General features: G+C 43.0%; 1 protein-coding gene across 3 annotated transcripts; it reads left to right on the top strand.

Moving 5' to 3' along the window:
• Positions 1-22: 22 nt before the first annotated feature.
• SLC25A51 (solute carrier family 25 member 51) lies at positions 23-6613 on the top strand. Of its 3 annotated transcripts, XM_075739530.1 has the most exons (3): positions 79-220; positions 670-848; positions 4064-6613. In XM_075739530.1, the coding sequence occupies exon 3, from the start codon at positions 4103-4105 to the stop codon at positions 4976-4978; it is 876 nt and encodes a 291-aa protein (XP_075595645.1). In that variant the 5' UTR covers positions 79-220; positions 670-848; positions 4064-4102; the 3' UTR covers positions 4979-6613. The 3 variants fall into 3 exon arrangements, with proteins under 3 accessions (XP_075595646.1, XP_075595645.1, XP_075595647.1); XM_075739531.1 differs by lacking the exon at positions 670-848 and having other exon boundaries at positions 23-220; XM_075739532.1 differs by lacking the exons at positions 79-220; positions 670-848 and adding an exon at positions 3214-3751.
• Positions 6614-13403: the final 6790 nt, after the last annotated feature.

The following is a 13403-nucleotide window of genomic DNA, read 5'->3' as shown; positions in this document are numbered from 1 at the left end:
CAGTGCCGCCACCGCCCTTCCCCGGGGTCACGTGAAGGGGAGGTACACGGGGTTTCTTCGCTCTCCCCTTGCGCCCTGCGCAGCGTCGCCTCTTGCGTCAGGGGGCGCGGCTGCGTCAGACGCCGGCGCGCGCACGATAGAGGCCGCGAGGCCGGGCCGCCGGCGGAGGCGGTCATCGTCCCCTCCCGCCTCGCCGCCGCCGCCATGGCAACAGCCGCAGGTGCGTCTCGAGGCGGGGCTCGCGCCCCGGCTCGGCTCGGCTCGGCTCGCCAGGCCCGACTCTGCTCGGCGGGGCCCCGCGGGGCCCGGCTCGGCGGGACTCGGCTCGGCTCGGCGGCCGCGCAGGCGCGCCGGGGCGGGCGGGCGGGCGAGCGCGCGCGGTTCCGCCGGGAGCGGGCTGCAGCCGCCGCCTCGCGCTCCGCCGCGCCGCCGGCCTGACCTTGAGGGGGAGCCCGGCCCACGGGCGCCGGGCCGCCTTCTGGGCCCGAGCGCCGCCGGGGATCGGGGCAGCGCTCCAGGCCCCGGCCCCGGCCCCGGGAGGGCGCCGCGCTGCTGGCCGCTCCGCCGCCCGCGCGGGAAGGGTGGGTGTTGTCTCCTGCCGCCCCGGCGCGGCCTCCGCGTTTGCGCCTTTGCCGCGTTCCTGACTGGTGCTTGCCTGTTTGCTTTCAGGTCGCCTGGTGCCGTGCCCCGGAGCGGCTGCGATCGCTCCCGAGCGTCCCCGGCACGCCGGCGCCGCGGCCGGGCGGCTCCGTCAGCGCCGTTGGGAGCTCTGAGGTCTCCTCAGCGGCACCGGACTGGCGGGTTTGCCCGGGCAGCTGCACCGCGGGAAGCCCCGCGCCGGGAATGCGGTGAGTCGGGAAGTGCTCCGTGCTTCCAGCGGGGTGGCGGTGGCCGGGAGCCTCGAGTTGTAACCCGGCGTGCGTTATAGCCTTGGGTGGTCGGCCAGAGAAACAAGCGAGTGAATCCATAAATCTTCCGTGTTCGCTGGTGCAGCTGTACGTCTTCAGGGTCTGGCTAATTGTTTAGGGTGAACGCTCCTCATAGTTGATGGTGAAAGAGGGTGACTTTGTAGTATTCCTCTAATTTACTGATTGAACGAGCGTTCAGTTCCCAGAGTAATCATAAACTGGGATTAGGCCAGCAGGACTTGCTCGGTACCGCGTTCATTCCGCAGGAGTCAGGATGATGAGAAGCTCTGTGATTTCTTACCAGTATTACAAATACAGCGTTCTAATGCAGTATCAGATAACAAATGTCCTTTTCTTTATTCTTGTGTTTTTCTGACCTCGTGGGTCACAGGCCAGCATTTTGTAGGCCATGGTCGTTTAGGCAGGTAAACAGGTTGAAATCCTTCTTTATAAGCACTTGGTGTGCTTACCATGAGATGGTGACATTGGCAGGCACCTGACATACAGACCTTGCATCAAGGAACACGCAATTGTTTTTGACATCATGTGCCCCCTTGCTCAGAGCGCTCTGAAATTGGCTCTTGGATTGAAGGGAACTTCTGTGTGTAAATGGGATGCTGCAGCAGCTTCAGGGGCTTGTATGTATAGACAATGCCATTGATCCAAAACTTGTGCTCTTTTTTGAGAGTTGTTTCTTTTATGTTCAATGCTAAGGAGGTGGCTCCTGTGCTGTAGTACTTGTTGGTGGCACAGGCCTTAAAAATTATGTGGGAAAGCAGGGGTTCTGTCATAAATACTTCTGGGAGGAGTTGCTGTGCCTGGCTCTCGCAAGTTCCCAACTCAGAAGTGTGATGACCTCTTTATGTGAGGGTCGCTGCAGCCTTCAAAACTTCCCTACTGGACAGAACCAGTGGTTATGCCAGAAGGAGCGTGTAGCTTCTCAAACTAAACTAAAGGTCTCTTTTTTTTTTTTTTTTTTTTTTTTTAATTTATTACAAGTTTCTTTTGAGGGAAAAATACCTTTTGGCTGCAGGCTGCTGCCACCCATACAAATGACTACTTGTCAAAGGCCTCTTGAATCATCTCCCTGATGGTATTTTCTCTGGGGAGACTCTTCCACGCTGTGTTAGTTGAATTAGCATGACCCATTGTTCAGCACATCTGCAAACATGGCTTCTTTAGTATATGCAAGTAGAACGACAGTAATCTGAATAATATTCTAAACTGGTCCATATATGAAGTAGTGTATAAGCCATCTAATATGAATCCCCTGTTACTTCTCATATTGACAGAAACACTTCATCTTGGTAAGTTATTTAGATGGCATTTTCACTTGCCAGACCTTAAAGGCTTCCATAGAGTGTAACTAGGAGAAAAGCCAATCCAGATATATACGTGTTTTGTTTTAAAAGATAAATTGTGTGCTTGGTCAAAATATTCCGTCAGGTCGCTTTGAGCAGTCCAGGTTGTTTCTGTATAGCCTCTGCTGTTTGTCCTTCACATAACAGATTGTAGTGACTGCACCTTGAGAAACAGTTCCTCATGTGGAGCAGGGCTTTTAGCCCCAAATACCATTTTGAAGTCATGGAAATTGCATGCATGTTGCCGGTAAGGGAGAGTATCTGAAGTTCACAAACCACCAGCAGCCTCACTCGATTGTTACTGACTTAACTCAAGCTGTGCTGTAATGGAAATTAGTATTCTGATCAGCTGCAAAACCAGCTTTTTATAATTGTTGAATAAGTAATCCTATTTTAAATGACAAACAGCTGTTGCCTGGTAATGATTACTTCAGTACTTCTCTGCTCTATTGTAGAACTGTTTCTGTTTACGTGCCCTTCAGGACCTCAGATCTAGCCAAGCTCAAGGTCTTAAACTTCTTGACCAAACGTGAAAATCAAATGTGGGTTCAAGATGCTGTCTTTCTCTGCAGATGAGGCTGCAGATTGATTATCTGGAACTTCCAGAAATTTTCAAAACTGTTAGAAGTCTTCTTGTAGTTCAGTTTAAGTCTGTGATTACAATTGTGTACTAGCTTTAGCTGGGATAGAGTTAATTTTCTTCATAGAAGTTTCTGTGGGGCTATGTTTTGGATTAGTGCTGGAAACAGTGTTGGTAACACAGGGATGTGTTAGTTACTGCTGAGCAGTGCTTACACAGAGGTGAGGGTTTTTCTACTCCTCACACCCCCCACCTGCGAGCAGGCTAGGGGTACACAAGGAGGGGACACAGCTGGGACAGCTGACCTCAGTGACCAAAGGGATATTCCACACCATATGACCTTGTGCTCAGCAATAAAACTGGGGGGCAGCTTGTGGGGGGAGGGGGCACTGCTGCTCAGGGACTAGCTGGGCACTGGTCAGTTGGTGGTAATTGTTTTCATTTCAATCACTTCCTTTTCTTGCGTTTTATTTTCCTCTCTCTGGTCCCCCCCCCCCCCTTACAATTTTTTTTTAAAAAATTATTTATTTTTAATTACTAAACTATCTTTAACTCAACCCATGAGTTTCTTTCTCACTTTTACCCTTCTGATTCTCCTCCCTGCCATCCCACCGGGGCAGAGGTGAGAGAGCGAGTGAGTAGCTGTTAGTTGCTGGCAGAGTTAAACCATGACAAATTGTTATTTAAACTATCTGTTGTTTTCTGCCACAGGGAAAGGCAGAGTGGAATGATCAGATTTTGTAATCCAACTGCATGTATTTTATTTAATTTTTTATTTCTTTTTTTCTTAGACTCTCTTCTGTCCCCACCACCACCGTCCTGGTGATGTGTATCTTATTAGTGTGAGAGTAGACCTTTCACTGTTTGAATTCCTTGGCACAGTGAATGGGGAAATCTAATGTGTAAGCTTCCTCTTGGCAGCTGTAGTATAGCACTTGAGTTCATATCTCAATTTCCTTCCCAATTTATTTCTGTTTTAATTTGACAGTGTACAGAAAGGAAAAACTGCCATTTTTTCAGGTCTCTGAGACTTGAGTAGAAAACAGTGCAACATATGTCACATTTGGCATTTGTCACTTTTCTCCTTTAAATTTTATGGGCTTTCCTTGGATGTAAAGATTCCAGGTGCTGCTTGAATTATCCAATAGTGTGGAAAAAAGCTACAGGGTCACCTGCAGCTCTGCTTATGTTCATTCTTTTCTTTTTTGATGTAGGGAAGGAGAATTGAGATATACTACAGTAAGAAAAACAGTATGATGGATTCAGAAGGTTCTGCCTCAAAGAACTCAAAGGAATATTTAAGCAATGACATAACAGCTACCTCTGGTAAACATTATCTTTGTGGCTACTGTGCAGCCTTCACAAATATAGCAGTCACTTTTCCCATCCAGAAGGTCCTCTTTCGACAGCAGTTGTATGGCCTGAAAACAAAGGATGCAGTACATCAGCTGCAGAAGGACGGAATTCGAAATCTCTATCGTGGCATCCTTCCTCCATTAATGCAGAAAACAACAACACTGGCTCTAATGTTTGGCTTGTATGAAGATTTCTCCTCCCTCCTCCATAGCCACACGAGTGCTCCTGAACTCCTCACTCGCAGCATGGCAGCAGTGCTTGCAGGGACCACGGAAGCTATTCTTACACCTTTTGAGCGAGTTCAGACTTTGCTTCAGGACTACAAACACCACGATAAATTTACAAACACTTACCAAGCTTTCAAGGTACTGAAAGTCTATGGGATGAGAGAATACTATCGGGGATTGGTGCCTATTCTGCTCCGAAATGGGCCCAGTAATGCACTCTTCTTTGGCCTACGGGGACCTATAAAACAGTGTCTGCCTGAAGCAACTTCTTACAGCACTCATTTGGTCAATGACTTTATCTGTGGAGGACTGTTGGGTGCAATGCTGGGATTCTTGTTTTTCCCAGTGAATGTTGTAAAAACTCGCATGCAAGCTCAAATTGGTGGTGAATTTCAGTCCTTCTCGAAAGTCTTTGTGAAGATTTGGCTGGAACGTGATAGAAAATTGATCCACCTTTTCAGAGGAGCCCATCTGAATTACCATCGTTCTGTGCTGTCCTGGGGCATAATCAATGCAACCTACGAATTCTTGCTAAAGCTGTTGTGAAAACCACTGTCTTCCTTCGGCTCTTCTGTTCATTTGGGTATTGGTACATATGATGTCACTTAATCCCAGGGAACAGTGCCTGCGTAGTGTGAAAGGTAATTAGTCTTGGCCTTCAATATTTATGGGGTGAATGGTGATGCATCTAAACCTTGGTGCAATTAAGATGAACTTTTAAATGTATTTATTGCTGGCAGGTGAGTTTAGCCATAATGGAGCTACTAGACAAATACAGGGTTAAAAAAACAAACAAACAAAAACTTACATTAGTCCAGCAGCTTATTCTGTATCACTCCCAAAATTTCTTAACGCTCCATGATGGAATGTGCTCCAGTGTCCACATTGTAGAACATTAAAATCAAGGAGGGACTGATGAAAATTGATTCCCTCGCCTGATAAACTTCAAAATCTTGATTTAAAAACTGCATTTTCAAATGTTTTAGGGTCCTAAGTACTCCTTATTGTTTAAAGCTAAAGGGTAAGATCCAGATGAGGATGACTGAAGTTCAAGCTTAAACTAAGCCTGCTCAAACTCTTCTGCCAGCCATTTTGATGCTTGGCTTTAAGATGAACATTTCATGCAGCAGCGTAAGAGTGGTTTCTGAATGCTTAACTTCAGTGTAAGCTGACTCCCGTTCAAAGTGGGATCTCTGTGTGTGTATATGTACATGTGTGCCTTCATGTGAAAAAGGGAAATGGAAGGAATGAAACAGCAAATTACTAAAGCTTTAAAGTGTCCTTCCTTGTTAAAAAACCTTCTACTTGTAAACATGGAGTTTGTTCTGCTTTTTTTTTTTTTTGCATTGCTGCTTTTTCTGTTGCTTACAGCTATACAACCAGAAAGAAGATAGCCCTTTCTGTAATGCTCGTGAAATAGTTCAGCTTCCTGCAGTTGTTGAAATAGTTCACGCAGTTCTTATGTACTGAGGTATCTTGTCTTTTGCAAATTACTTCTGTTTCATTTGGGCTGTGGAATAATGAATCACAACAAGATATTTTTACCTGAAAGTTGGAGTTCTGCCTAGCTGATGTGTAGTCTTAACAGTTCTGGAAGACAGATTTGTACAGAAGCACTGTCAAGATGAGGTTTCTGGGTATTACCCACTTCAGTGGAGGTCTGTAAGTGTAGCTGAAACGACAGCCAAAGACAAGCAGCTAGGGAAAGATACAGCATTTGGAGATGTGTTTAAGAACTTCTGTAGGTGAGTATTGAAAAAGACATAGAGAAATATGAAGTATTATGTGTCTTACAGACTTAGGAGTTGAGAAATGTAAGACTTCAGACCTTAGAGAAAGGGACAGAAGAGCAAGCATGACCATAAACCAGGTGAGGGTATTACCAAAAAGCATTTGATTCTTGTGGGGGACTTTATGAAACTATATATTAAAAAAAATAGTTTGGATGATGAGGGGTAAGAACGCTTTCAGAAAGTGGTCCAAACTTTCACAAGTTTTGGAGTGGCTATTACTTCAGTTTGAGTTTTCCATTTGCTAAACTGTCCCCAAATACTGATTCTAATCAGTGTGTTATAATGTAGTCCCTAGCTTCACAGTCAAAAATGGCCAGGCACAAATGAGCATTCTTGTATCCAGATGTTGTGATTATCTGCATTTAAATAAAATGTTTACTGAATGTTTGTTACTGCCAGAATCTGATTTTTCCCAGTGTACTGTTTTTTTGTAATCACTCCTTGATGGAATAAAAAAAAATTGCATCCTCTTTGTCCATGGAAGATAATATATACTTCTTGAATGTTGGGAAATATGAAGCATTGAGGGTAAGAGTTTAACATAAGCCTGCCACTAATTGGATGTTGGCATTGCAGTATCAAAGAGAAAAAAATATGAAGTATTATGTGTCTTACAGACTTGGGAGTTGAGAGATGTAAGACTTCAGACCTTAGAGAAAGGGACAGAAGAGCAAGCATGACCATAAACCAGGTGAGGGTATTAACAAAAAGCATTTGATCTGGTCTGTTGCTGTCTCTGCTTATGTGGCACAGTTAGGTGGAGTGCACTGCAGGTCCATCACGGCAGAACTGTGCTAAAGTATCTGCTTTGCTTTATAACCACCAACAGTTTTGTAACTCAACAGAAGGAATTGTATGCCTGACAAATTACAGATGCTTTAAGGATAAGAGGACAGATAATCAGTGAAGAGAGGGGTCTAGTAACTTTGGCACACAAGTTACTGAGATGGAATATGTAGTTTACTGAACAGGACCTGTTGTCAGTCTGGGAAGAAAGCATAGGAGTTCTGATGCTTCAGCTAACACAAGAACAACTCTGTTCAGGTGAGTTTCAAGATCATTTCCAGTCTTAACAAACTATTACCAAGCTGCCTCAAGTCCATACTTAATACAGCTGCAATTTAAGAATACAAGTGATACTTGGTGAGCATCAGGAAAGAGTCGATCTTCAAGCCTAGCTAGCAGTTCCTATGTGTTGTGTGGCATGGTTACTGCAGGTAGTGTGAAGGAGACTTGGCCTTGGTTCTCCCTAGTGGTTAGCACCCTTCTCCATGGGACACCTCAGGAGTGGGCTCTTCAATCATTTGTTGCCTTGTCTCATCACTGCCTTGCTACAGATCCAAGGGGAACTAAACCAGGACATGGTCTGCATAGCTAGAGGGGCCAGGCTGCAGTTGCTGCTTTCTCTAAAAACATGCAGCTGGGACTCATAGCAAAGACTTACAGAGCTAGATGTTGGGTAATAACTACTTTGAGCAAAGGAGGGCAATATTGCAAAATACTGCTCTGTCCCTTTGAGGCATATTTCTGTTCCAAAGACCTTGTATACCTATTTATGCTAATCAGGTAGTCAGGTTTGACCAATTCGTAGTGCTTTGGGGGAGGGGAGAACACAGGCTTTTGCATAGGAAAGTAAACTAATATGAAGGCAACAGCTCTCAGCAGTTCTGAATTGACAGTGTGGCTAGAAAAGGTGAGAGGCTCCAGTAACAGCTATGAGACATAAACATCACGAGTCAGTTGGGCTGTGATAGTCCAGTTAGGTTTTTCTATGAGACACTAATGCCATCTGATCTCTTAACAAGTACAGAGACAGTTTTCCCCTCATTTATTACGCAGTGTATAATAAGGGAGCAAGAGAAAGCAAGACGAGCACTGTCAAGCCCAAACAGCATTTATGCACTGTCAGGGCAGGTAAAGGATAGTGTATTATGTTAGGGTACAGACTGTGTACCACTGCCTGCTGTGGTAGTCTGCATCAAACAGGACTGTTGTATGAATAAGGGGTTCAAAGTAAAATTTTGACTCATTTTTCAGGAAGACGTGATGGGAAAGTACTACTGCTGGGTCTGTGACACATAACCTTGAGAAGTGCATCGGCAGCTTACTGTTGCCACCTTTATAGCAAAGGCAGGGCTACAGCTGCTTAGCTTGTAGTCTTTTGCCCCAACTCAAATCCACGTTCTGATTTAAACCCAGATGTTTCTCTTGCATGCATTGAGGGCTCATTTACAGGAAACAGCAGGTGACCAAGTGACATGCACAACATGCCCTGAGCATGCAGTGCCCCTTGTGCCCTATTAGTCCTGCATGACGCTGTGACATTGATCTGCGCCTCAGGTGATGCTGAGACAGAATTCAGTTTTGTGCAATGCTGTTTTTCACTTTGCCTAGTTGCTTCACTGGAGCCCAAACCTTTGCAAGTGGAAGTGTAACAGGGCAGAGTGTTACTCCACATAGGCAACCCATGGCTCTGCCTTGGAGACAGCTATCCGTGGCAGAGCAGGCAGGGTAGTTTTCAGGCTGTTCGCTATGGGCAGAGAGTTGCCTGCTCACCTCTGCAAGACTTCTTCAGCAAAAGTTTACAACAGCAATGCTGCCTTCAAGGTGTTGCTGTCTGAACAAAAGGAGCTCTTTACCCTGCAGGTACTGTCTCAGGCAACAGAATTGTTAATTACACTTAGTTTGTAATTGTCATACTAGCCCCACCATATGTCCTGCTTTCTAGGCTTCATGAGTGAGTTGTTCTTGCACGCGTGCTTGACAGTAAACAGTAGCAAAGAAACTGGTGGAGGGAAAGAGACCTGTGCACAGAAGTTATTTTCCTATTAGTTGTAGGGAGTAGGCAACAGCCAGTGAGCATTACAGAACAGAGCTCAGTGTAAGATAAATACATTAAGATAGATTTTTAATTCATTGAATTATTAAATGTTTAATTTATTATGCAAGCAAGAGAAACTGTCCACAATAGTAAGTTACTGTACAGCTGTAAGTACAATATTTTCAGAGCAGTTCTGATATTTTCTATACTGTATTAAAAGGCTACAATTTTTACTATGAAATCTCAGGTATTTCAAAATATTCTACATGCACAATTTGTTCTTGTGTTAAAAATCTTTTACTTAACTGAAGACACTTAGTGCTTAAGAAAATGCACCTTTGCCTCAGATCAGGAAATGAGAAGTTGTTTTTTTCCTGCAGGATAAAAATAGTATAGGCTGTTGACTCTTTCCTTTTATGCCTTTTTAGAATCTGTAAACTAGATTTTTTTAAAAGCTTTCATTTGGCAAGTGTTTCTTTTTTTCTAAGAGTTCACATTTTGTAGAGCAACAGACCCACATTTTATGGTATCAGACCTTCTCTACATCACTGTTACCCAAATTAAAAAACCCCACAGCTAAAACCAAAAAAACCCCAAACAAACAAAAAACCCCCCACCAAAATCAACCAACTCACACACACCCCTCCTCCCCAAGCCCCCACAAAAACCTGATCTTTACATTCTAATTCTGGTAGTAGGCAATCAAACTGTCCTTACCAAGACTCCAAGAGTGCAAACGTGTGTCTGTCTTATCACTGTGCTTGTCTTCCTATCCCCAGTAGTTCTGTTTGGAGGTTACATTTTTCCCTGAACTACCCATGTTTGACAAGTGGACTGATGCCCCATGGCTGTATGTATACTGGAATACACACACACCCCCCATACAGAGAAAGTACATATACATGTCATTGTATAGTCTCATTAACATTTTTTCTCCCCCTCCCCACAAATGTCTTAAGAGTGCTGCAGTGATTTAAAGACTGACCTCCAATGGAATACTCAGAAAATGCATTTACTCCCACAACATACAGTCACTGGACTACTACAAAAGGATCGCTAGCTTCAAACACTAGTTTGGTTTTTTGCTATATGTTGACATTCCTATAGAGATCTTAATTATGCAGTTTATCTGCTTCTGCTGATCAGCCATGCTGTGAATGGAAGAATTCTTTAACTACAGAAGTTAATGAATATGAAACCATGCATTTAAAAACATACTGCATGCTTTAGAATCAAATAGAGAGTTCTATCTTCAGTAGAAATACTGTAAAATTTGTCAAATGATGTAACACTTGAGTGGTCGAAAGTAAACCAGTTTAAAGAAACCTCTGGTATGAACCACTGCCATACTTTGCTGTTAGTGCAGTCTTTCATCTACCGTTTGAAACATTTGCTTGTATTTATTTCATACAGTTTTATATAGCTCTGGAAGGTTAAGAATTCATTATCTTTTGAAACATAACAGTAAAATAAACTTTTTTTTTCTTTTTATACTATCTAGAAATAATCCAAAGCTCACCAACAAATTACTTCATTAATTCAATAAGGCAAGGTAATACTATTCAGAAGAACAACTGAAAAATCACTCCTTCCACCAAGATGCAAGAGTTACATGAACTTCATAGGTAAAATAGATTAACTTTCACTGAAAAATTCCAAGTATTGTTGAAAAGGAGTAGTCAAATGATCAAAATTTAAGATTACCTACTTACTCTAATTCAAACTTATTACAAATGTAATCAGAAGAACCTGTAACATTTCTACAGCATACATGGACAGCATCCATCTTAATATGCATCTGCAGGACATGCTACAAAAGCATCAGCGTATCATCAAACTCCTTAACCAGGTCAACTTTTAGCATCAGTCCTACAACACCCCAGTGGTCCTGGTTTCCAGAGCTGGGCAGGGCTGGTCAACCCACCACTCTTGGTGCTGTGCACCTAGATGTAATGACACATGTCACTTTGGAGTAACAGTTCTTTAGACAGAAAAGTGTCCAATGTTTTGGCACAATACTCTTGTAAAAACCAGCATATCATGAGGTAGAATTTAAAAAGTAACACTCAGTGCATATTAGCAGGCATAGAATTAAACTCAAAAGCAATCTACCAGTTCAGGGAATTTCTGATAGGAAAAACCAAGACCAGCTATGAAAACAAACAGACCCAAGAACTGTTTTGATTTCATGGGTGCTTCTTTGCCTCCAAAACAAACATGGTTCAAGCCAGTAACAACAGTATTTAAGATTTCTTCAAAATGTTACCTGTAGTCCCTTTAATGATGTTTAGTAATAAATATTAAATGAGAAAACAGCAGCCTAGATGCAGGGAGAGTGAGTGCTTAGGGGAAAAGCCATCATGGTGGAGCGTGGGGACAGGAGGAGAACCTGTTCCTTAATTGCTAACAGGCCACAACTTTCAATGGAGGGCAGGACAGAGAAATGCAAGCGTTCATCAGTCATGTTTCATTCTGTGTCAAAATACTTCAGGAACAGGAAGCTTAGCACTTCCACTGGACTAACGTCAAGAACAGTATCCACACACAAGTTTTGCCACACGCTGCTACTGGGTTTTGGTTTTTTTTTTCCCAAACAGCTTGGTCAATCAAACACTCTTGTAGCTTAGCTCCTATTTTGCATAAAGATCTTGTATTCCACAACTGTCCTCAAGTTCTCTGCACTCTTCCACTGCTTTAAGTCACAGACGAGGGAACTTATCTGCTTCTAACAAACCAACAAATCCAAGCTCTCCCAGATGTAGGCTCGGGTTCACAGGCTGTAACACTCCCGCAAAAGGAGCTGGGTGCAAATGGAAGTGATGTATTTCTAAGTGGTCTCAGATACACTTGCATATTTTAGCCATTCAGGCACCAGGCACCATTTTTCATGGTTTGGCCAATTAAAGTGAAAAAATACCTTTTTTATGCATTGTGTTCCTTGCACACAGTTCCAAAGGCATTCAAAAGTGTTTGAAGTTAAGAGTCAGTGTTTTAGAAAATAGGGCATCTCTCTTCATTTACGATTTCATCAGTCTACTTTCAAGTTCAAGACAATAGTTTCAACAACAATGGAACTGCTCAGAAGATGTGCTATGGAACATTTCATACTATGAGTTGCTGAAAAGACTATGGACACTTACGCATTTTAAGTTAACAGTGTATATTTACTTTAAAAAAAAAATTACTTTTCCTCCAGCTAAGGAGACTACTGAGACACTATCACCAAATAATTCTGTTGAAGACCCATGACAAAAGAAAGTTTAGGACTTTTACCAAACAGTAGGAAGTCTGTCAGCTACTTGAATGTAGTCCTTTAGCAGTCAGTTGCTAGAGATGATGAAAACCCAAGGCAGGAGTAATTAACTAGTTCTCAGATTACCAAATACCCAATATTGAAAGCTTTGTATTACCAAAGAAATTATCCAAAAGAGGAAATTTAAGATTTTTTTCCCCATAATGCAGAAAAGCCTTAAGTTTCAATGACTTCTCCACCAATAACCAGAGTATGCTACCTACACAAATTCAAAACTACAAGAGGATTGTCAGTCTTACGTATTTCCAGCTATCTCATCTTCATAGATGTCCTCTTTTTCCCCACAAACACATATTTTGCAAAAGGCTTTGTAACAGTCAACTTTTAAAAAGCATGCTCTGTCGAGGTGGAGTTAGTGAATCTGAACACCAAAATATGACAGTCCTTTTTTAGGAAAAGTTGCCTGCTGAATTGATTGTGTGATTGGTCAGCAAAACCTTAGTGAAACACTAAAAATGATGAGAATATTATTAACTGAGGGCTAAAACTTGGCATTCATACTTAATATGTGATTTAATAGTGAACATTAACATTTTTCACATCTTACTATAAGCCTGGCTAAATCCAAATAGATCTTACTGTAGACAAGCACACTCTTAGCCTGTTCCCAAACTGGCAGTACATGTGAAGAAAGGCTTATCTGATGATACTACGAACACATCCTAGACAAGTTCCTCTCACAGTAACGGTGCAGGTAAGGTGTGGAAGAACAGTCAGGAGGGACATAGGCTTCACATCAGCAGAAAATTCTGCAGTGTTAAGTTTCACACATGGGATGAAGGTTTATGTTACTGATGTGGAAAACTCCCTACAACAGAAACCATGGCAGCCAGGGAGTTAAAGTTCCCCAAAACAGGCCAACCAAGGACACCTCCGTTCTACAAAACTTCCAGTTTGTCTGCAGTGGTTACAGGGCAGGGTCTTCACCCATTCAACCCCTACTTCCCTGCCCCAGTATTTTCCTACTAAATTCTCTGAGGGGAAGAATGCAGCTACATCTCCGTCCAGAACCTCTTACTTCTGGCAATAAACACAATATATACA

This window comes from Balearica regulorum, chromosome Z (assembly GCF_011004875.1).
Source record: "Balearica regulorum gibbericeps isolate bBalReg1 chromosome Z, bBalReg1.pri, whole genome shotgun sequence".
Taxonomy (NCBI): domain Eukaryota; kingdom Metazoa; phylum Chordata; class Aves; order Gruiformes; family Gruidae; genus Balearica; species Balearica regulorum.
The sequence above is the reverse complement of the archived record's forward strand: the minus strand, read 5'-3'. Positions and strand labels throughout refer to the sequence as shown.